The 25555-nt window shown below is 35.5% G+C and overlaps 1 protein-coding gene across 5 annotated transcripts in view; it reads right to left on the reverse strand.

Moving 5' to 3' along the window:
- Positions 1–1597: 1597 nt before the first annotated feature.
- osbpl9 (oxysterol binding protein-like 9) overlaps positions 1598–25555 on the reverse strand; it is a 36997-nt gene continuing 13039 nt past the window's right edge. For 3 of the 5 annotated variants that reach the window (XM_048208693.1, XM_048208695.1, XM_048208697.1), the window contains 20 exons: positions 19544–19639; positions 19383–19430; positions 18577–18606; positions 18434–18484; positions 17774–17812; positions 15022–15121; positions 14742–14846; positions 12529–12688; positions 12043–12149; positions 11254–11372; positions 11070–11155; positions 10008–10185; positions 9790–9874; positions 7807–7917; positions 7661–7724; positions 7429–7569; positions 6226–6304; positions 6054–6145; positions 5226–5361; positions 1598–3099 (listed from right to left, as the gene is read on the reverse strand). In XM_048208693.1, the coding sequence (XP_048064650.1) occupies positions 3025–3099; positions 5226–5361; positions 6054–6145; positions 6226–6304; positions 7429–7569; positions 7661–7724; positions 7807–7917; positions 9790–9874; positions 10008–10185; positions 11070–11155; positions 11254–11372; positions 12043–12149; positions 12529–12688; positions 14742–14846; positions 15022–15121; positions 17774–17812; positions 18434–18484; positions 18577–18606; positions 19383–19430; positions 19544–19639 (1902 nt within the window). In that variant the 3' untranslated portion in view covers positions 1598–3024. Of the gene's footprint in view, positions 3100–5225; positions 5362–6053; positions 6146–6225; positions 6305–7428; positions 7570–7660; positions 7725–7806; positions 7918–9789; positions 9875–10007; positions 10186–11069; positions 11156–11253; positions 11373–12042; positions 12150–12528; positions 12689–14741; positions 14847–15021; positions 15122–17773; positions 17813–18433; positions 18485–18576; positions 18607–19382; positions 19431–19543; positions 19640–25008; positions 25268–25555 lie in introns of those variants that run through there. The other 2 variants (XM_048208696.1, XM_048208694.1) reach the window with 2 other exon arrangements.

Raw genomic sequence — 25555 nt, forward strand, 5'->3', positions numbered from 1 at the left:
GTCTTAGCTGGTTAAGATGGAAGTAGCTGGTTTTAACTGGTCTCCCAGCCTGGTCATAGCTGGTTTTAGAAGGGTTTTAGTTAGCTAGGACACTGGGAGACCAGCTAAAACCAGCTACTTCCATCTTAACCAGCTAAGACCGGCCAACCAGCTTAGACTGGTTTTAGCTGGATTTTTCAGCATGGGCAGTGATTAGATACACTCCCATCTACTGATGACAGTCAGATAAGGTTCCATTTAAAGGGTTAGTTCACCCAAAAATGAAAATTCTGTTATTTATTACTCAAGCTCATGTAGTTCCACACCTGTAAGACCTTCGTTAATCTCCGGAACACAAATTTAGATATTTTTGTTGAAATCCGATGGCTCCGTGAGGTCTGCATAGGAGCAATGACATTTCCTCTCTCAAGATCCATAAAGGTACTAAAAACATATTTAAATCGGTTCATGTGAGTACAGTGGTTCAATATTAATATTATAAAGCGACGAGAATATTTTTGGTGCGCCCAAAAAAATAAAAATAAATAACGACTTGTATAGTGATGGCCGATTTCAAAACACTGCTTCATGAAGCTTCAAAGCATAATGAATCAGCATATCGAATCATGATTCGGATCACTTGTCAAACCACCAAATCGCTGAAATCACGTGACTTTGGTGCTCCAAACCGCTGATTCGACACACTGATTCATTATGCTCCGATGCTTCATGAAGCAGTGTTTTGAAATCGGCCATCACTAACAAGTCGTTATTTTGGTTTTTTTTGGTGCACCAAAAATATTCTCGTCGCTTTATAATATTAATATTGAACCACTGTACTCACATGAACTGATTTAAATTTGTTTTTAGTACATTAATGGATCTTGAGAGAGGAAGTGTCATTGCTCCCTATGGAGGCCTCACTGAGTCATCGGATTTCAACTAAAATATCTTAATTTGTGTTCTGAAGATCAACGAAAGTCTAACGGGTGTAAAACGGCACGAGGGTGAGTAATTAATGACAGAATTTTCATTTTTGGGTGAACTAACCCTTTAATGGATCTAATATAGTCACTCATTTTGATCAATAAAACCCAATGATTTTCCATGACATTTATAATAAATGGATAAGAATTCTTCTTAAAGCACTTTAAAAAGACTGCATCCACAAATAACAATTTCTAGCCAGTATTTCAGAAACACAGCAAAACGTGTTTTCAGTGATGGTCACCTGCATGAGTTATTTTTCTTCCATTCTGTTTGTGTGCAGAACTAATTTCCATGAACACTTCTATCTTGAGAACAATCACTGAAGTTTTGTATACAGCATAGGTGTATATAGACTACAGAAGATCTCTTGGTTATTAAAGGTAAGAAGAAAAGTTACTGTGAAATATGGTGTCCTGCATTTGTATTATTTGCAAGGTTCCTGTGTATTTTGACCAAAGACTGTTCAATTCATTCTGATTTATATAATTTCTAAATAAGAATTTTTAAACTCTAATGTCTAGTTACTAGGAAAACAAAAATCCTTGTAGTTTTTAACGTGAAAGTAAGTGAGCAATCAATCCACTCTGGATATCTGGAACAAGAAATGCATTCAACCTTGTCACACAAATTGGTCTCACTGAGATTTAATATTATTTTGATACATGGAAATCTGGTACAATCAATTGTCAGGCAAAGAAAAAGTTTTTTGGGATTGCCTCTGGAAAGCAATACTAGGTGAAAGTGATCTTTACTGCATATGGCAAGGCCTCAGATTTACCACAGAAGATGAAGAGCAAATGGCTTTTTAAGCTATAACAGTAATAATATTTTGCCAGTGTTGCTCTAATTGCATGTCAGAAAACAGCATAATACAATTTGATTTTGCTTGTTGAAAGTGTTACACCATGTATATAGACGTCATTCCATGTACTCCTCAAGAGTGAACGCTGTCCTGAGTGACTCGATGTGTCTAAAGACACCGTTTATATCCTTTTACCTTCAAGAAGAGAATCAAATCTTTGTGATACATGACTATATGAAACATATTTATTTGGATTAAAATGTGACATTTCACAGAAAGAGAGAGATTGCAGGGCAATTTGTGATAACGTTGCTTAACCTGAGCGGTACAAGCACAGATTTGTCGAATGATTTTATTGTGCACCATTACGATTTCCTACTGGACAGTCTTAGTTTATACTAATTTGATAAATTATGTGGACACTCAAGCAGCATTCTATAAAAAAGCATATCAGATCATTCCCAAAAACAAACAAAAAAATGAATTGGAATGGATTATAGCCATGGCAAAGGTGTCTCAAATTTCAGCCCCATAATGTAAATGGTAAATTTTGCTCATTGTGGCTTGTGTAGCATAAAACTGTGTCCTCTTAAAAGGCTGATGTGATGATGGAGTAGAACATAAAGGGAATGGTTGCCGTCAAGTATGTATATTTCAACAGTTACTATTGCCCTGGAGAAAGAAGAAAAATGGAAAACAAGAATATACCATATCTTCTATATATAAATAGCTGTAGCTAGCCGTATGTGAACCAAGTTCTCTTTTTGTTTACTTTGTAATTACACCGTTAAGGCTTTTCGAACATTAAGATACAGCCTTCAATCCTCAGTCCGCTGCTTCCCTGAGATACAGAATGCTGTAGTTTTCAGTTTTGTTCGATAGAAACACCTCAACCCCTCAGGAGTGGAAGAGAGAGACGTCCACTGGGATTGTTCTTCTTTTGCCGAGACGAGCGCGCTTGTTTTATTTGTGATGCTGAAGGGCTTCTGATCACGTCTTCTTTGTGTTTGTGGTGTTTTTTCTTCCTTAAGGTGTGGCAGAGAGGTGGAAGTGTTGAACTAGCGAGCAGGGAGGGTTTCTTTTATTATTTGTATACATTATTCAAGTTCGTATTTTCTTCTTGTTATTCTTTCAAACTTCGATAATGCAAAGCTTTAAGTGTTCATTCGTCAGTCATTCCAAGGCTGAATAAGAAAAGTGGTTTGCGAGAGAGTTCTGCTCTCTACAGTTTCTCTGTGGTTTTGGAAACGGCCTCAGTGTCGTTGCGATGCTAGTCGCTTCAGGAGAGGCTCGTCGTAGACCCAGCATTCACCGTCCTCATGAAACAGCTGCAGGGAAGCAAACAAATCACACATTAAGCACTGATCTGAAAGCAAACCTGTTCAATTCATGTGAATTATGAAACAAGATGGTTCAATCAAAGGTGTTTTACAGTACATTAGAACACCTTTTAATATTTTCAGAGAACATTTCAGCAAAATAGTTTCTGCTAAAAACACAATCCAAATCTACTGTCACTTGATGCCAAGGTCCCTCAAATATGATAATTGCCTGCAAGTGAGCCCCTTTATATATATATATATATATATATATATATATATATATATATATATATATATACATACACACACACACACACACACACACACACACACACACACACACACATACACAACACAAGATTGCATTTACTTAATTAAAAATACAGTAAAAACAGTAATATTGTGAAATATTATTACAATTTAAAATGACTGTTTTCTATTTGAAAATATTTTAAAATGTAATTTATTCTTGTGTTGGCAAAGCTGAATTTTCAGCATCGTTATCTTCAGTGTCACATGATCCTTCGGAAATCATTCTAATATGTCAAATTGCTGCCCAAGAAACATTTATTGTTTAAAATTGTACAAAATATTTGTGTACAATTTTTTTTTTCAGGATTCTTTGATATATAGAAAGTTCAAAAGAACAGTGTTTATTTGAAATCTAATCTTTTGTAACATTATAAATGTCTTTACTGTCACTTTTGATTGATTTAATGCATCCTTGCTGAATAAATGTATTAATTTCTTTAATTTCTTTTCAAAAAAATAAAAATAAAATTTCTTACTGACCCCAAACTTTTGAACGGTAGTGTATAATGCTACAGAAGCTTTGTATTTCAGATAAATGCTGTTCTTTTGAACTTTCTATTCATCAAGGAATCCTGAAAAAAAACGTACACAACTGTTTTCAACATTGATAATAATAACAAATATTTCTTGAGGAACTAATCGTCATATTAGAATGATTTCTGAAGGATCATGTGACACTGAAGACTGGAGGAATGATGCTGAAAATTCAGCTTTGCCAACACGAGAATAAATTACTTTTTAAAATATATTCAAATAGAAAACAGGTATTTTAAATTGTAATAATTTTTCACAATATTACTGTTTTTACTGTATTTTTAATTAAATAAATTAAGCCTTGGTGAGCGGACAAAACTTCTTTTAAAAACATTAAAAATCTTACCGATCCCAAACTTTTGAGCAGTAGTATATATATATATATATATATATATATATATATATATATATATATATATATATATATATATATATATATATATATATATATATATGCATTCATACAAAATTATTAAAAAACATCTTTATAATATCTTGTCATTATAAATAATATATAATGATATGTATATATGGTATAGATATAATGTATTATATTATATTATATTATATTATATTATATTATATTATATTATATTATATTATATTAAAAATAATTACAATATAAAATATTTTGTGACACATCAAAAAAATATTTACTTTCTCTTTAACTTCCCTTTTCGGGCCCCAGTTTGAAAACCCATGTTAGACAATCAAGGAACTCGTAACTGTAAATAAGGTCAACATCCTCATAATTTGAATAGAGCTCAATAGTATGGCTCTAGATGTGAACAGAATGTTCCTTGAATGTTCCTTTATGAAATATTTTGATTGATTTGCTTATTCATTCAGCTACCAATAAAAACTGAACACATTTTACAATGTTTGAATCCTTTTCCCAGATTTCGCAACAAGTCAGTAGTTTCCATCCAGTCTGGGAATAACACAGGCCTATCATAAGCTCAAAGGTTAAACTATGGTATATGCTTCTACAGAAACCATAGGTTAGTGTGATTTGACTTTAACTAAATTTTACAGAAAAATGTGTTTAATTGCTGATTTGTTTAGTTTGGTAAAAAGCTGAAATATGTTTAGAGTAAATAAATTTGAAAAACTATCAGGCACTGTTGGGCTCCATAAACATCCAGCTATGTGCATCATGGGTAACATGCTGTAATAAGCAACAGGAACCAATTAAGCACCATTTATCATATTTAGTCATATTTCAATCTGGTTATTTCTCACAGCACATTTCTCCTCCAGATATGCGTGTACATAAGCACACTCACTCTTGTCTCCCATTGCATTTCCTTCTCCTTCCTCTCTCTGGCCTCCGCCCTCTGTTTCTCCTCCAGCCTGTGTTTGGCCTCTGTCGCGGCATCAATGTCCTTGAGTTTCAGGTTCACTGTCACGTCCTTCCACAAACTGACAGCCAGACAGAGAAATAACAACAGACTGCATCAGATGATCTCACAGAAGTACCCAAGCAGAAAAAAACATCACTTCTGCAGTTCCCCAGAGGAGCTGCATCACAAAAATAACCATGCCTTTTGAAGATCAGCAGACTGAACCGGGAATTAAATACTGTGGGGTCCAAAAGTCCATTAGTGAAAATGCTTCTATTATGAATTTTTCTAATTTAATGCAGGTTATTCCATTACAGATTATTTTATTGGAATAACAATTATTAGAATAAGTTATTACACATAATAACGTTTAATTAAAAACATTTGCAAAATCCTAAAACTTTGTCTATAGCCATATTTAAATGGAAATCTCAACCGCAGATTTTCAATGTGGACTTTCCACATTTTTTAAAACCCTCCCAGATCAAGCGGGAAAATAAGACACATCATTCAGCAATACAAATTAGATTTAAGAACCTGAGGGATTAAAGTTCATTCTTAAATACACAAAATTCAAATGGCTTTTTTTACGCTGGTGGTTACCCACGACTTGTCACGGAGTCAAGCCTAAAATTAAAAAAGTTTTTGAATCTGCACCATAGCTTAAGAGAAAATGGATTTTGGAGATGTTTCACGTTGCGGCAAATCCTGTTTAGAGGCTCTGTGAAGAAGACAACATTTAGAAAGCAGAGAAAAATCTGGCCTACACACCTTCTGGATTCATAGTCCAACTGGTCCTCCAATTTCCGTACCTTCTTCTTAACAATGCCCAATTTCTTTGTGTCAATAAATTCAGCATTTTCCTGAGAGGAAAACAACTATGTTACTTCAATTTTATTCTTGAATGTACTTTCTTTTCTTGTTTTCTAGCGTTCAAACTTACCCCGGTAGCCCATTTTGCATACATCACACCATTCCACTCTCCTTCTATGGAGCAGTATGACTTCTTATCATTGGGAGCACTAAAAAAAGGACAATAATAGGATATTATTAAATATTCTCAATTAATATGGACATTAATCTTCGCATATCAGATGCTTGATGCATTTCAGGGCTCCAGACTAACATTTGAGAGCAGTAGCAGTGGTGCCACTAAGTTCTACCAGCGGTGGCACCAGCACCTGATTTGGGATTTTTTAAATCATACAGGTAATTTAATCATAAAATGACTTTTGTTTTGCATTAATAAGTGCAGTAACATGTAAAAACCTAATTTTTATATAGAAAGATAGATTGATATTTTTTTTTTAATTTATGGTCATCACGTTAAAAATAACATTTAAATTGGATAATATTTAAAGCTTTGAAGTGCTGGAAAAAGTGTGAAGCACTTCAAAGTCCTTGAAAATTCACTTTCAAAAGGTTGTACGAACCCTGAAATGAATAATGTAAAAACATTTGACTATTTCTGCCACAATACCATGGTTACAGTTTGTGTTACTACATTAAATCCATGGTGAAGGTTTGTGATTTGTAGACTGAAAAGCCTTCTATAACTTGTTTGCTCATGGCACAATGTTTCTCCTGGTTTCCACGTCAGCATCTGATATGGTTTATAACAGAATTCTGCACCAAATTTGAATGCTTCTTATTAGATCTCACAGCAATGTTATTAATACTGCAGTGAATTCAAATGCTTTCTCACTGGTTCTCCCAGCACTATGTAGTAACGGTGCTGCGTGATCAAGATTGGCCCACGAGTAAACCTGCTATGAGCTTGCGCTGCACTGTCTATTATTGGTCCGAGCTGATAAAAGGTCCATGCAGCGCAGCTCAAACGAGAAGTGCGGTTTCGTTCCGCTTTTGTTTTGTTTGCCGTTTAACAAAATTTATTCACACCGGCAAGAAAAAAGATCGCAGTCTGGAGCCCTGCATTTGCATAGAAATTTGATTTCTTTCTGCATGATTTCACCATAATAGCTGAAGAAAACTCATCAAATTCAGAATTTTTTGATCAAATTCATCAAAAATTCTCGGCGGTTTAATTAAGTGACATTTATTCATTTAGAATCTGTTGACTTTTGCTCACGGCTGCTATAAAACAGTGTTAATGAGTGAGTTTATGGAAAGTAACACTGTGACTTACAATATCTCAGCAGTTATCCTGTGCTTCTTTCCTCCATAGAAGGGTTTGGTGTGGAAAACTATATTGGCACTGTAGCCAGATTTGGAACAGGAAATATTGCACTCTCCACCCAGCTCAACCCAAGGAACAGTGAGGATTGACCTATAGGAGAACAGGGAGATGGATGAGATGCCTCCTTCTTCCTCTAGAAATCTCAAGTTTGATAAAAGTGACGCAATCAAAAAATTCTTACCTCCCGTAGCCATTGGGAAAATTAAGAATATAGTGTTCATCATATTCAAGACAAGACACACAACCTACAGCAGACAGGAGAGGAGAATTAAACACAGCAATAGAACTGATGTTTATTAATCACAATTGAACAATGTCCTTATCTACCTTGACCAATATTATGGACACCAATTGACATTCCAAGGAATTTTGATTTCGTCCAGATGTGGGCGTTGAATTGGATTTTCTTGCTGTAACACTCAGCATAAAACGCAGATACTGAAAAAGGACAAAAAGACATCAGTACCGATCATCACATTTTGTAACAAATGATAAAATTATGTAAAAAAAAAAAAAAAAAAAAAAAAATATATATATACAGTACAGTCCAAAAGTTTGGAACCACTAAGATTTTTAATGTTTTTAAAAGAAGTTTCGTCTGCTTACCAAGGCTACATTTATTTAATTAAAAATACAGTAAAAAACAGTAATATTGTGAAATATTATTACAATTTAAAATAACTGTGTAGTATTTAAATATATTTGACAAAGTAATTTATTCCTGTGATGCAAAGCTGAATTTTCAGCATCGTTACTCCAGTCTTCAGTGTCACATGATCCTTCAGAAATCATTCTAATATGCTGATTTGCTGCTCAATAAACATTTATGATTATTTTCAATGTTGAAAACAGTTGTGTACTTTTTTTTTCAGGATTCCTTGATGAATAGAAAGTTCAAAAGAACAGCATTTAGCTGAAATACAAAGCTTCTGTAGCATTATACACTACCGTTCAAAAGTTTGGGGTCAGTAAGAATTTTTATTTTTTTTTTTTGAAAAGAAATTAAAGAAATGAATACTTTTATTCAGCAAGGATGCATTAAATCAATCAAAAGTGGCAGTAAAGACATTTATAATGTTACAAAAGATTAGATTTCAGATAAACACTGTTCTTTTGAACTTTCTATTCATCAAATAATCCTGAAAAAAAATATTGTACACAAATATTTTGTACAATTGTACACATTAAATGTTTCTTGAGCAGCAGATCAGCATATTAGAATGATTTCTGAAGGATCATGTGACACTGAAGACTGGAGTAATGATGCTGAAAATTCAGCTTTGCCATCACAGGAATAAATTACTTTGTGAAATATATTCAAATAGAAAACAGTTATTTTAAATTGTAATAATATCTCACAATATCACTGTTTTTTACTGTATTTTTAATTAAATAAATGTAGCCTTGGTGAGCAGACGAAACTTCTTTTACAAAACTTCTTCTATATATATATATAATTTTTTTTTTTTTAAATAAAGTAAATTAATAATTAAACACAATTGTAATTATTTTACTTTTTAATACCAGTAACAGATTTAAGATTAGGAAAATCTCTGGTAACTTGTAAATTAGAACTATTTTCTTTCTGGTGGCAATAAATTTAATTAGTTTGACATACTATTGCTCTCAGGTAGGGCTGGGCAATAAAACAATAACAATAATTAATCACAATATAATTTTCCTTGATAAAATGATAATAAAGTTTGATAAACGTTCAATATAATATCATGTACCAAAAGCCACACGGACAATTTATCTGCTCGGCTCAAATGGAAGCAGCGTGAGATTACTAGAGCAGATGCGTTTACTCTCTGATTAGTCTCGATCATGCAACCACTAAACAGCGCTGTGAGATCCAGGGAGAAGCGCTTGAATCTCTGTGATTTAAACTAGTTTAAACCAGATGAAACAGCCCTAACATTCTCAACAGTACTGACAAACACGTAAAACGTTATGAAATGAATGATCCAGTTAGAAGGCTTTTCAACCTACAAACCACCATCATTTGCCATGTATTTACTGTAGTAACACAAACTGTAACCATGGTATTGTGGCAGAAATGCAGGATATTGAAATGTATTATATTATTAATGTTGACATGTATTAAAGCCACAAATAACGGTCTGGTTTATACAACTTTCACTCAGGAATTTCACTTTTAAACTTGAATGAAAAATAAAGATTTGACATTTATCGTGATAATTATCGATTTTGATTGATATTAAAAATTCTATCGTGCTCATTTTTTGGCTATATCACCCAGCCCTACTGTCAGGGATAAAGTTATTGATTAGTTAGTTGAGCACTTACTAGGAGGGTGGTGAGAAACCTGCTCTGCCACAAATGACACACTGTTTTTGCTACTCCACGGCACTGGCCCATCTGATACAGACTCCTAGAAAGACAGATGGTGAGCGAGGGAGAAAGACAGAGAGAGCAAAAGAAAAATTACACTACAGGGAGTGGCACCAAATCTGTTACAGAATGTAATGCAAATTTTCTATTTTTAGACCTACAAACACACTTACAGAAGCAGCAGGATCCTCTGTTTCCAAGGGCAGGTCCCAATGACAGAAGAACACTTCGCCCAGAATGGGGTTGTAGGGCTTCTTGGCCACAGATCCTTTCCGACCAGCGTGAAAGGCTGAGAGGTACCACTTTACAACCTGCACCATGCGGTCCCTTGGATCCTGCTGCTCCGCAATACTGCAAAACATGCCAGAGTAATCAATCACAAGTTTAGTGCTTAAGTTTTAATATTGATAAAAACTAAGCAGTGCTTAATAAAAAAAAATAGTTAATCCTGATTAGACTGAAAAATAACATAAGAAATAAATCAAAAGAGTTGTGAGCTGCAGCTCAGGTGAAACTGGCCGTTTTTTGCGGAAGCTTTTTGAAACTGTAGCTTGTCAAACTACAAGCTGCTCATAATTTATAGTAGTTCAATTATAGGGAAGCTTCCCTTTACTAAAACTCTTTAGCTTCAATAACTATTAACAAAAGGTAGCTAAATACAGTACATAAGAGATTAGATTAGATAAAACTTTATTATCCCCCAATCGAGGAAATTCATACGTTAGAGCAGCAACATGATACAAGTTAATATATAAAATAGATTAAGAAAAGACAAATTAAGAGGACAATATCTTTTAAATTATCTAATTATCAGATTATATGATTAAAGCAGCATTTATCTGAAACAAAAAGTATATCTATTATTATTAATACATTTACAATAAATAAAACCAAACTAATTTATAAAAACAGTTTATTTAAATGAACAGTCCGAACAAATCAACTTGCTAAAACGAATCACATTTTTGATTTTCTCAGCTCGTTTGGTTGCAAAGCTGTGTGCGCAATTTAATAAAATAGCAATGTAATATTCTGCCACGCTACACTGCTACTGGTTGAAAAAAAAAAACCCAGGCCAGTTACTGTCAAGCTACTCAAAAATGTAGTCAAGTATTAATTTTACAATATTTTTTGTAAAAGCATTGCTACTTTTAAATTCATCAGTAATGACAGTGCTGCTATAATCATTCATATGTCCATATGGTAGAACAGATGTGAGATAGCACAAGCATTACCTTACAAACAAATCCGGGTGTGCAAAGAAATCTGCATACATTTCCAGCAACGACCTCCGCTCCAAGATAAATGTCGGCAAGACGACCTGAGAATGACAAAGATGGATTGCAGGTAGAAATTATAGAGGGGGAAAAAAAAAAAAGAGGAGAGAATATAAAAATAGAGAAGGCTGTTTGTGTTTACCTTGGTGAGATCCATGCCCAGTCGCACTTGAGACAGCAGATGCATGATGACACTTTTGTGTTCTTCAACAGATTCACCTTCGCCATCATCATCTCTCTCATCATGACTGTCAAACTGATCTGAGAAAAATACACAGCAATCAATGAACTTGGCAAACAGCAAATATGAAACACAAACACATAATTAAAAGTGAAATAACATTTTTGAAAGCTTGTCGGTAGTCTGTATTGCTAATGTTGCTAAAGCTAACATTGTTTCTTTATGTTTTTCATTGATGCTGCCCTAATGTGCTATCAGAATTATCGTAAATACGAGTTTCGTAATGATGTCTTAAGTCGGAATAATGAAATTTCTGATGGCACGTGAAGGCACCAGGAGACAAGAGCTAGGTCATTATTTTTATCCCGCAATGCTAACAGTCTGCATAATTCATAAACGCGCCTTTATTATGCACAGTACACTCAGGTGACTTCATTTTCAGTGCGTGAGATTGTCCTGTTTTGTTGGTGCCGGTGTGCCGAAACATGAGCTCTTGAAGCTCCACCCTCTTCTTGAAAGGGGTCCGGAAGCACCAGCTCATTTGCATTTAAAGGGACACACAAAAACATCATGTTTTTGCTCACCCCCCTAAAAATTTTTAACATGCTATAAAAATGATCTGTGGGGCATTTTGAGCTAAAACTTCATATACACACTCTGGGGACACCAGAGGCTTATTTTACATCTTGTAAAAAGGGGCATAATAGGTCCCCTTTAATTGTGAAGGATGTGTATGTGTGTTTTGTGTACCTGCATCAGTGGTGCCGTTCGACATGGAGGAGTTGATTGATTCGTTGGTGTCTGGCCGTTTCAGGACTGTGCTGTCTTTATGGGTCACAGCAGATGTTCTGTTCGGACTACATAGGGACAGAAGAATAATGTCAGTTATTCCAGAATAAATTATGTAGCGATGTAAGATATTGTTTGTGTGTGTAATTGAGTCTGTGTACTGTTTTAATTCGGTCAGTGTGTTTCTTTTGGTTTGCAGTAAATAGTGCGGGGGAGTGTGAGTGTGTTTATCTCCAAGCAGTATTGTTTTCACATTATGCAGTGTTACTTAATGTGCACGTGGGCAGGTGCTACTATAATTTACTTGTGCAGCAGTATTTTAGTGAGTTTTAATTATATATACGTGTATGTTTGCATGTTTTATGTTTTGTTTTGATGCAGTATTTGTGTGTTTATGCACATTACTCAGACTACTCAGTGTTTCAATGCGGTGTGTGTTTAACTCACTCTATGCAGTGTTTCGGTGAGGTGCTGCTCTGATAAAACTCATCTGCGTCGTAAAACTCGTCTTCGCTGCTGGAATAGGAGAAATCAGGAACAGTGTGGGGCGGTAAGTTCATGTGACTGGGTGAAGTCACGCTGCTGCTGGGAGCTGAAGGACCACTCCCTGAAACCACAAGAAGAAAATTAAACCAATAAATGTGAGAATAAATGTGAATGTGTTGAGGAACTAAGACTAACCACACTTATTTAAACAACACCACAGCTGACGGTCAGTATAGCATCTATCATGGGTTGAGGTTTTATGTTTTTGCATATGTGGCTGGCAAGTGGTTTTCAAATACACAGCATGACCGATAAGATCATCTACATGCTTAGTAATATACTATTAAACTGATTGTTAAAAATGGCAATATGTCAGACATCCCGTACGCATCACATTGACAGTGTGAAATACACTTTTTTTGTGTATAGGCCTAATTAATGGACCCAACAATGCTGTTTGCCACAAAACATGCATATTCAAATAAGCTTCAAAGACAAGGTTCATGCCCACCCTCACTGTCAATCACTCTTATGCAAATACTTTAAATGTACACCCATGACATCAATCCTCACTGCCTCATTTTACCAGTGACACTTTTATAAAAAAACATGGTCACACTTTACATATGAATATTCTTCTAAATATCAATGAAAACATGTAATAATTTTATATATTTTAATTTAAAAATGTAATAAAATAAAAAAATATTTTATCATACATGCATATTTTATTAGCACATTTTTATTGGATTTTCAATTTTTACTGTTTTAATTGTATTTTTATTATTGGAATAATTGAGGATATTAAAATCTTTAAAAATGCTAATAATTACAATACAATTGTAAGCTAGTAAGACACAGCATGGATATAATTGTGATGCTGTCAGCCTAATAAATAAAATGTTTGGTTGTGTTGATAAGACAGTACAGTTCTGAACAGAACATAAGACAGTGAAGAACAGTCCTACTGTTCAGATGTTCAATAAAGTCCAATTAAATCAGCACTGCCTACAAAGCAAGCACTTTCGACATGATTATAAATGGAAATCCTGATTCACAGTCTGCACTTTTGAGCTCTTGACTGTTTTATGTGTATTTTCCTGCATTGCTGTCTAGAGTGCTACCGATCGGTTGTGTTTTTGCTGAGCTCAGCTCTTCCTGCACTGCCTCAGCAGAAGCTGGACTCTCTGAGCCCCTGTATCCAGCACTAATGACAGTCAGGGGAAAACAGCCTGACTGCAGAGAACAGCTCTGCCTGCATCCCCACTGCAGCGGAATACTACAGGAATACAGCTTCAACTCACATTAAATCAATCACACACAAAAAAATCAAAATATTGAGAAAACCGTGTTTAAAGTTGTCCAAATGAAGTCCTCAGCAATGCATATCCACTCACAAAAGTTTTGGTTAAAAATTACAAAATATCTTTGTGGAACATGATCTTTACTTAATATCCTAATGATTTTTGGCATAAACCCATGACCCATACAGTGTATTGTTGGCTGTTGCTACAAATATATCTGTGCGACTTATGACTGGTTTTGTGGTCCAGGGTCACATTTGTGTTTCTTTTTTTGTTTTTATTGCTGAAGTAAGAGTGTTAAACCTTCCTCTCCGGCGTCATTTCACTGTTGGTGTGAAAGGGCCTTGACATTTGCCAAAAATAGAACTTTTGTTATTTTATTAATAAAAACAAATCAAGCAAGCCAAGTATAGGTGAGAAAAAGAAACGCAAAATGTAACATTACTTTCCATAAAAAGTAACAATTTACTTTTTTTTAGGGAGCAATTAGTTACTTTTTTTGGAGAGAGTAACACGATAATATAACGTAAATAATATATCATATATCATATATATATATATATATATATATATATATATATATATATATATATATATATATATATATATATATATATATATGAGAAACTATCAGAAAATGTACTTCTGTACTATAAAATATGCTAATACAAATTAAATTTTTATATTTATTTTTAAATTATTATATATCTATTATATATACACATTTATTATATTACATAAAATTCCATTAAAATTAGATTAAAACTAGATTAAAATTGGTTTAAATAAATAAAATAAAGTTTTTTTTTTCTAATATATTAAGATTCCCTCTAGATTTATGTGTTTACTTTCACGACTGTTGGTTCGTACCTGTGCTGTTGGGAGTGGGAGTCTGAAGGCTCCCCATCACCGTGACAACAGGGCCCACAGGTAAAGAAGAAGGCCTCTGTTCCGTTTTACACACCTGAGCTCCATCTATGGATGAACACACACCCTTCATATGCCCTTTGCCCGAAAAAATGCACACAAAATTTGCAAACCAAATCTAATTTCCGAGTTTCCAAATCAATGGACTACAAATGCCAAGAGGCCTTCAAAATAAGCGCATACAATATCATTAAGGAAAGAAATGCAGAAACAGACAGCTCACCTGTGGGTAGAGTGGTCTGCGTTGGCATGGCACTGGCACTGACTACAGAGGGGTTGAGAGGGGTAGGCTGGAATACCCCATCCACTGGGTTTATGGTGCTCTGCAGAGAACCACAGACATGATACAAAACACAGCTCTCATTGGAAAACATGTTATAAATACACCCTCTCATAGGAGTTTTCACTCTCAATGCCCAACCCAACTATCACAGAAATCATCAGGGGAACATCAAGGACTGATATTCAGTTACTAAAAGTGTTTAAAGGGATAGTTCACCCGAATATGACAATTATGTTATCATTTACTCACCCTAATGTTCTAATCCTGACTTTTCCTTCTATGGAAAACAAAAGAAGGACGCTCTTTGAAAATATAATGAACTTTCAGGTTACACTTTTTCCTTTTGTCAGTCATACAGGTTTAGAACAAAATGAGGGTAAATAAATGAAGTAAATGGGTGAACTATCCTTTTTATGGTTCTGAAAAAAATGAAAATATCCATTTGGTTACTGAGTAAGTGATATATTCAGACATTCAAGATATTTATTAATTTTATTTTAGTGGACTCTTTATTGCTCTGGTTTCCTTCATGAAACAGTAAAAACATCATTATTTATTATTAAAGACAAAATGAAATAATGAAATTAACACCATTTACACTACCGTCCAAAAGTTTGGGGTCAGTACGATTTTTTTTTTTTTTTTAAAGAAATGTATACATCTATTCAGTTAGGAAGCATTCGTGTTCTGGTCATTTTGACCCGGAGAGGATTTCTTTTCCCCGAAAATGTTATTCCATTGGACTAAAACCTACTGACTTCCCTCACACAGGGTATAACTACTTCTCCAAAATTCATAGGTTAATTTATTTGGGGTTTTTTGGGATCCCCCCCACCTCCCCACCTTGTTACACTTGTGGTGTTCCTGGCCTAAAAAGCTTATAAATATGTCTTTATGCTATATTATCACCAAATATTGCATTCAATCTTTTTGTCAACTTGTTTTCTTTCAATTAGGACAGGTTTTGTATTTATTTTTGAAACTGACTGCTTGTAGGCCTCATTGATCTGAGCTTTTATTGGTCAAAAATGACCATTGAAAATGAATGAGGGTGATCAAAAGTAAGAGAAATATTTGGTGTTCATGTTCACATATTTACATGTGTACTTGCAAAGATAAAGGACCTGTGCATGCGTGGATACAGCTTTGCCATCACAGGAATACATTACATTTTAAAATACATTCAAAAAGACAATTTTTTTTACATGGAAATAATATTTCACAATATTGCTGTTTTTACTGTATGTTTGGTCAAATAAATGCAGCCTTGGTGAGCATTAGAGACTGCTCTATATTATTTCCCTCCAAGTATGACATTGAGTACACTGAGAAATATGTCATATTATAGAAGTTACATGCATTATTAATGTCATTTCATGTTGTCTTTAACTATTTTGTGTGTCCACATTCTTTCTACACAGAGACAGAGAAATAGTCAATGAGGCTTTAATAAATCAAGAGACAGATTTGAAGTAAATCGAATCCAATTCAGTGCTTTATAATGCACCGTGTCCAAATGAGCAACCTCACAGCTGTGGCCCATGTCCAGCACACTGAATCTTCTCAATATATATATAAAAAAATCTTGTCAATCTCTGCCTTATGGTAACCAAACACTGAGCATCTGTCAGTCGGCACAGACTCAGACACAAATCTATTTAGCTCTGCGCCCATGATGACAAGACCAGCCCATAATCCTTAGTATTACACACTTAACAAGCAAGGCAGAGAGATAAATAATCTCTATCCAGCATGCACAGTGAAACACTGACATTACAGGACACAGTGGTGAGGTAACTCTACATGATAACACACAAGGGGAAAAAAACACATGCAGTGGAGTAAAATAAGTTTGGACAGGGAATTTTAAAGAATTTAATCACAATTATTTATTGTTCTCATTAATCCGTGTTTTGTTGTACCGCAACAGAGGCTGCTGCTCTTAATTAAAAGTCAATTGGAGCAATTAGAGCTCTGCAGTAAATACATAAACACTAGAATGAGATTAAATCAAGAAGCAAAGACACTCAGGTCAGTGGCAAAAAAGACAATCACAGATTCAGAGGGAAGAAACTCAAATCCCACACAACATTTGGTTTTTGAGTCCCTTAATTATCGCTTGCATTTTTTTAACTTTTTATGCTCAAACAACTTCTATGATGTGCATCAAACTTTATATATGAATTTTACATTTGGTTTTTTGAGCCTACTAAATGTAATTGGTGGTTACGTCACTCCAGCACTAGCCTTGACGGTTATTGACCCGATGAGAGCCTCTGGGTAGGTCGTAATAGATCCGCATCCGTTTGTCCTACATGGTTCAATAGCATGTATGACAACGGAAAAATCAATGATTATTCTGTGTGCAAGTATGTGTGTCTTATGCTTGCTGTGTTGGAGCAGTTGGGTTCAATCACACTGTCGGAGATAGTTCTCTATTGAAGTTTAAATTTGTTGCAAATTATGGCCATAGGAAAGGACAGACCCAGAATTACCCGACAGGAAGAGTGAGAAAGAATGAAAGCAGAGAGAAAAAGAGAGAGAGGTAGATGTGGTGGGCGGAGCCCTCAGATCAAGGTCATGCACATCTCGGTTTAGTTTTACCGAAGAGAAAATGTGATTTCAGTGGAAGAGAGAACAGTAGCACCATTTGATTTAGACTAGTTCATTGCTGAGGAATGTTAAAACTTACTATCAGTCCGTTTGCGTGTTGCTGTTCGTTACTTTGATCCTTCAAATTTTAAAAAGAAAACACAAATTGAGAAATAAGGCAACTCCACAGCTTGGAGAAAGCCACAAAAGATGGTGCAAATTGTCTCTGCTTTAATTCGAGGCAAATAACAATGGTTACTTGAGGTATTTTAGCCTCCTGAATCATTTAGGCTACGTTCACACAGTCAGGGTTTGGGATTGTCAACCGTATTTACAAAAGGTCCATTCATAGTACAGCTAGTGAGCCAAATACTGTCTGCAAGAACGAATAACCAAAGTCAGTTACTTAAATCAAAGATGGCAACTTCTATAACACTAGAAAGTCTTATTTTTACTTTCTTATTTTTTGTCCAATCAAGGTGCGAGCTCATCCGTCAAATGTGTAGGCCAACGTGTGAACATAACCATATTTAGCACTTTAAAACAAGACTGACACCATATTCTGCTGCTGTGTGAATGTGGCCTTAGAGTAGGAGAATCACCTCTCAAAACCATATGGTACCTGCTGGAATGTTTATAAACTTGGCAAAATAAACATTAACAGGGTTATGGAAAATTACAGGTTGGGTTGCACAAGACAAATATTAACACAGAGGGCAGACAAAACACAGGTTATGAGGTTAAGAGACAAGTGTTTTACCTTGGCAATCTGTAGGAGTACTATACAGTGTTTGATGGACTCTACCATACTCTAAAAAAAGAAAAGCAAGAAATGAAAATGCATTCCACTACAAAAATTCGACCCAAAACGCATTAAGAGGGTGAAGGTGCAGACGCTCTTACACAAGTCGTGTCCTTCAGGTTCTCAATTTTCTGTGTATAGGACAATGAAGAAGAAAAGGACAGTTTCAGTTAGAATTGTGAAATTCCCTTGAATTAAAAACAAAGATGCACCTTTACAAAAACTAAAAAAGCAGAAATGAAAGCCTGAGATCAAATGACAATCTCACGAGTTTCATCCCCTAAATAGGCTTAAAAGTTATGCTTCACATTTAGTATCTGAAGAATCTTTGGCATTTCACTGCGTGTGAACAATTTACAATATAAAATTGGCATACGCAAATTATAACAGAATAAATTATCATTTTATAACGGTTACCTATCCTCCCATTCCATCTCAAAGCAAATCCATTGGTTCAGACAACTTTATTTGAATATTTATTTAGTTCCTATTTAGAAATGATTGCAAATAACTTAATAGTTTATTTATTCGTAATGATGAAAATGTTTATGTCTTTTAAATTACATATCACATATTTCCAAGGCTGAAAATTATTAAATTAAACATTTATCTTTTCAGTTAGCAAGATAACAGCTTAACTTACGAGCTCGGCACAACACTAACCAGGCTAAGAAAAGCTAAAACAAGATATCACAAAACTTTTCTACATTTCATTTGCATGACGTAGCCAGTTAGCTCTTTTACTTGGAAGGTGGGACATCCTTAAATAGAGCCGCCATATTGGGTGTTTCAATTCTTCTCATTTATTGTAATACAAGTGGACCGTCTCTGCTATATACTGTGTCTGGCAGGAAGACTCTGACAAATGATGGACCTCTAATGATATAGAAAAACGATCATGTCTTACTCTGCGCGACTCATCTTCCTTGCAGTCTTTTATCTTTTCATCGAAGAGCTAGAAGATGCAACAAGAACAGGAATTAGACAGTGGTGTATGTGAAAAATGGATACGTCAACTCAAAATACAAGGCTCTTTTGAGTCATAACGAGGTCTTATGATAGCCTTACTTTTAATTGGTCGATCAAAATCTGCAAATACGCATCTGCTTCGGCTAGCTTCTTGTCGAAGTCCTGAACGCTGGGAACGAATCCTGTTTCTGCCTCCTGCAAGTGAAAGTGAGAGGGATCAATTTCACTCCTTCTACAGTGTATAAAAGCTTCCATGGTGTCCTAAGCTCAGTCGCGTTCTGCTTTCGAGAGGAACTGAGCAGAACTGCTCCCTGCCTGTTCACATTTCTCTCTCTAACAGCTTTAACTGAATTACACAATTAGACAACAGGCATAAACAGAGATCAGGCCCTGAGAGGGACTGAACTGAACTTCAGAATAAAGGCTGTGATCGGTTATTGATAGTTGTTGAGATATATTACATATATATATAACATTAAACAACCAGAGACATCATCTGGAGCACATCAAACCATCAAACACTGCAACAAATATGTCAGAAGTTTCTAGGACATGAGGACAGATTATCATTATCTTGCAAAAGAACATTTCTAATCCATTTTCAATTAGATTGGATTAACTTTATTATCCCGAAGGAAATTTGTCTTGGACACATACAATCCAGTGACTGCTGCTTAAATAATTAACCTAATACATACGTACAATACACACACACACACACACACACACACACACACACACACACACACACACACACACACACACAACCCACAATTAAACACACAAACTGCCATCAACCAACCAATTGCACACTACCAATCTTACAGCACACCTATAATAGTTATAAAAATTCACAAGAAACAAGATCATAAAATATACATGAATATCGTTACAAAAAAACCCAGCAATGATTCAAGCAATTCAAGGTTAAAAAAAAAAGAAACAAAAACAAGTTATTAACTTAAAAGTACAGTAAGCGATTTCTGAGAAACTCTGTTGATATTTGAAATCGACACACAAACAAACACACCCCTCCCTTCATTGCTCCGCCCCTAAAATAGCACATGCTATGCAACAAAGGACAGCTGGCGCATCAGAGTGCTCGCACAAGTATGCATCAATCCGCTGTGATTCAACAACAGCATACAGGATTGGTCCGATCCACTTAGTTTTTTATCCTATTTACACAGCCAGGACTATGTACAAATTATGGCTGCACGATTAATCGAAAATAAACTGCACGCGATTTGCAGTTGTCAGTGAAGTATGGCTAAATGCGGCTCCATCTGAAAACCAGAGGGCGCTCTTGTGCAGAAACTATGTGCGGAACCAAATATGCCAGAAGAAAGCTAACGCACATACTAGTTCCAGAAATGCCTATGGGCATCACACTATCGCTGTAGCTGAATAAACAGAAGACTGAAATGCTTTGATTGATTAAACATCACTAATAAACACACAACAATATAGGCCTATGGTTTATCGGAGTTCTTAAAGGTCCCGTTTTCCGTGGTTTTGTGGCCCTGAAGCTTTGATTGTGTTTATAGTGTGCAATATAACATGTGTTCATGTTTCGCGTGTAAAAAACCTCAGTATTTTTCACATAATTTACTTATCTGTATACCGCTGTTTCCACTGTCATAAAAACGGGCTGATGACTTCCTCGTTCTATGAAGTCCCTCCTTCAGAAATACGTAATGAGTTCTGATTGTGCCAGCGGTTCCTGTGTTGTGATTCGACAGCAGCTTAGCGCATCTTGCCCGGAAAGGTCACGCCTCTTACCATAACGTGGAGATGCATGCGCTCAGTGTTATTGTAAACATGTCTTCAATTTTACCCTATCAATTTGAGCCGGAATCAGACCCGGTGATTGGACTGCGGGATGAAAATAACAGCGTTTCGACGACATGGCGACAAACACACTCTACAAACGCAACTCTTGTGTATTCCTGTGGGCGGAGGTTAGTCAAAAAACTGTTTTAGTGACGTCATTAAAGAAGGAAGTAGAGGGATGTAGTCCAAACTGGCCGTTCGATGTAGGCGACTTCTGTTAAATAAAATATCTCGCTTGGCATTGAACTTTGAGCTTTAAAATTTTACAGATTTTATTTATACTCTAACAACAACATTACACACTAACTAAAGTTTGAAACATGGGATCACGAAGAACGGGACCTTTAATGCCTTTTGGGTATTTTCATGATAATGCAATGCTAATCGACAGTCGTCATCACTGTATAGAATACCATGAAATAATATTCTTTTATGCCTTGTTCTGTGTAAGAAGTCACATCATCTCACAGAAGGATGTTATTTCAAACACTCGACTCGACTGACATTATGAAGTGATTTGAGTAAAAACATGATATTAAATGTCTTTTGTTGGACAGGAAATTCATAAATGCTTCTCATGTTTGGAAAGATGTTTGACGTGTGTTGCTTTTTCAAATGCACATTATAAAAAGTGACAAGCTGCGCATAAAATAAATAAATAAATAAAAAAACCCGCAGCCTTTGCAAATGTTTTAAATGCGATTAATCATGCAGCCCTAGTACAAATACAATATTTTTTCAGCACACACACAGAACAGACATCTAGCAAATATTCACAGAATTGTTTCTTTAGGTGTTCGTTTAAATTTTCTCAGAAATCTCTTACTGCATCTTTAAGACATTTAAGATGTTCAACAGATTTGTCATGACTGATATGTACACATGGACTTTATAGGTGGCCATGATATTATATAATTACCAGAGATTTTTCATGGAAAATAAAATAAAATAAAATAAGCTTTTTTTTCCTTTAAGGATATAAACCACTTTTTATACCACATGCTTTACACCATCACACCCCTCCCATGACACATGACGTCCTTCCTAATCTCATAACACACACAAATTCGGAGAATTACACAAGAGAATTCACACTAAAACCTTAAAACAGTTTCCTTACAGCTAAGCAGTTTTAAACATTATTACTGTAACAAAGACATCTGGAAATTTTATAAGAACAGCAAACCACAATTCCTTATTTTATATGTAGCATAACAAAAACTATAACCTTAAGCTATTCTAGACCTTTCAGTTAAACTATCAGAATAAAGACTAAAGCTAATAGCGGCTAGTCCAGGTGATATTGAGGCAACAGGCACAGGCAATGTAGGCAGTAGCCTATATAAGAGAGGTACTTCCTGGTCTGGGGGTCACTGCCGTGAGCTTTGGTTCTTGTCGACCCTCGTAAAAGACTCCACGGCGGAGATTGATGGAATTGAACTGCATGGGAAAATGAAGAAAAGCCATGGGCAGCTAACCGTGTCTCAATTGTAAACATTAAAAAGATAGGTCAAAGTCTGCATAAGCAGAGCAAATCCACTCAGGAATCAAAGGTTAAGTGGAATATCAGTATGAGACCATGTGATTCATTCAGTGGACTGCAAACGCATGTATGTGGAAACACAATAAAAGCTTTTAATGAGAGTTTTGCAGCTTTTAAAACGAACTAAAGATCAAGTTCCACTCTGAAGGCATGGCCTGACTGTTCTAACCTAACTTACAGGTCATTTGTACCTCTGTCATTTGAGAATTATGGGAGTGTTTTTATGAAACATTCAGTCCTGCTAAAACTAACACCCTAAGCAGTGAAGGCAGGAATAATTAACAGCTGGAATGAAAGCCAGAAACATTGTGACAACTCATAACACAATTAGCAAATCTACGTTACATTCTCAGCATTGTAGCAAGAGGCAATATAGAAGGCAGATGCATAAACTACAGTTTAGTGAGTACAATAGCATATATGTTTAAACTGTTGGCATAGATATAGATAGAAGAACAGTTAGTTAGTTAAGTTAGTTACTGGGGTTAGTTAAGGTCACAGGGAAAGTACGCTCAACAGGCGGCTTACCTTGCCAAGTATTTATGCTTGCTTTTGCATACCTTCGTTAAAGGGATAGTTCACCCAAAAATGAATTTACTCACCCTCAAATTGTTCCAAACCTGTATGACTTTCTTTCTTCTGCTGAACACAAAATTAGGAATATGGTTCATCAAACAGTTGATGGAGCCCACTGACTTCCATAGTATGGGGAAAAAAATACTATGGAAGTCAATGGTGTCCATGAACTGTTTGGTTTACGACATTCTTTAGAATATCTTCTTTTGTGCTCACCAGAAGAGAGAAATACATACAGGTTTGGAACAACTTGAGTGTAAGTAAATGATGACAGAATTTTCATTTTAGGGTGAACTATGCCTTTAATAGTATGTTTCTGGCAAACTAGCATCTTAACAGCTACACTGCTGCTCTTCCATGTGACTAAAACATATTTATCCAAAAGGTAATTATCGTTGAATTATGATAAAAATATCTGGGTACGGCCGTTATGGATTGTAATTGGATTCAATACAATTCACCAAAAATCTATGTGAAAAAAAAAAAAACCTTAAACATTAACACTTCTCACAAATTACAAAACATACATGAGAACATATGACTTTTAAAACTGTATTTAACAACATTTTTTTCATAGACTGTGAATATTACAAACAGTACTGTAAACATTTTTAAACAAACAAAATATATGGGTCAAACTGACCTGCAAACATTACACTTGTAATATACATTTTGTACACACATTCCACAACAAATCAGAGTGTCCACAATTTGTAGCCATGTTTATGACTTTGAATTAGAAAGTCACAAAATGTCAAGAAAAAAATCATAGGTTAAGTAGATTTTCCAACTTAAACTTAAAAAAAAAAAATCAACATAAGGGTCAATTTCTGATTAAGGGACCACCTGATTTGTAATTTAACTGATAAGTATCAGGCAATCGCTTTTCTCATAATGCATGTTCCCTGGGAATTAAACCACAATTCTTGACCAGCGAAGTACAGGAACATATGCTTAGTCATATCCTACAGGCATCATAAACATCTCACCTCCCAGCAACCCCTGAGATCTGCTGTTTTGGCATGAACAATTTACAGAAATACCTCTTAACAAGCATTTGCGACCCTCAGAGAGCATTACACAATTATTTGATCCTGTGCCTGGCAGAGAAAAGCTGTGGCACGCTGAGAGCTACATGGTAGCTGTTAACACACACCTGAACATACAGACTGTACAGACAGGAAGCAGTTCCCATTGACTCACTCCTTCAGTCTGACTCATAGCAGAAAATCTGAACATCTAACACGACTGCAAAGAGAACTGTTTCAAATATGAATCATCTGAGGTGTACAGGCTATCTTTGTGCATTTTAGGAGACAAACCCACCAGTGACACATTTGAAAAGCTAACCCACAAGTCTGACTTAAAGTCATGTGCTCTATTATGTCAACACAGACCGTACACGTATGATATGGCTGAGATTACAAATCACAAGCCAGTAGAAAAGTAACCACGCATTCAACTGTGACCCATGCCCTCTCTATTTGCACAAACAAATGCTTCCCGACTTTCATAAACACACACTCACCCACCCCTACCTGTGCACACTCATACACAAACAGAGTGACCCATTTAACGCATCAGTAAACTTCAACAAAACAAAGATACTCACTCGGTTCTTGCCACTGCAGGACATTCCTCCACAAATCTGACCCAAACTCACAGAAACACTTCAGTATCAGTCCACACACCCTTTCCTGTAAGTTTCCCCCTCTAAAGGAGGGGCGTATAAGGTGAACAAGTACCTACTGGCTTGTCGGCTGAACTCAGAGCTGTTCTATAAACCACTCTTGACCAGGAAGAGGACTTCCTCAAAAGAAAAAAAGAAAAAAAAGCAGAAGAGAAAGTAGCATTAAGCTTACAGACTGTAGAAAACACAATACAGTGCTGTGATTGGATCTGCCATCTGCTGCACAGGAGGGGCTGGCTGAATAAGCAAAGCTGTGATTGGCTGTCGGAGATCATGTGACCGGATAGCTGCGCACATTCTGCGAGTAGGTACACGCAGATGCCTGTCAGCAGGTTTTTTTTTTTTTTTTTAAACAAAGCTAAGGTGGAGATGGAACAGAAAGACCTTTAAGAGGAAAGGATGAGAGAAAGAATACAGAGGTAGAGGACAAAAGTGAGCCTGAAAAATGATAAAATTATTTACAAGTAAT

This window comes from Megalobrama amblycephala, linkage group LG12 (genome assembly GCF_018812025.1).
Source record: "Megalobrama amblycephala isolate DHTTF-2021 linkage group LG12, ASM1881202v1, whole genome shotgun sequence".
Lineage (NCBI taxonomy): Eukaryota > Metazoa > Chordata > Actinopteri > Cypriniformes > Xenocyprididae > Megalobrama > Megalobrama amblycephala.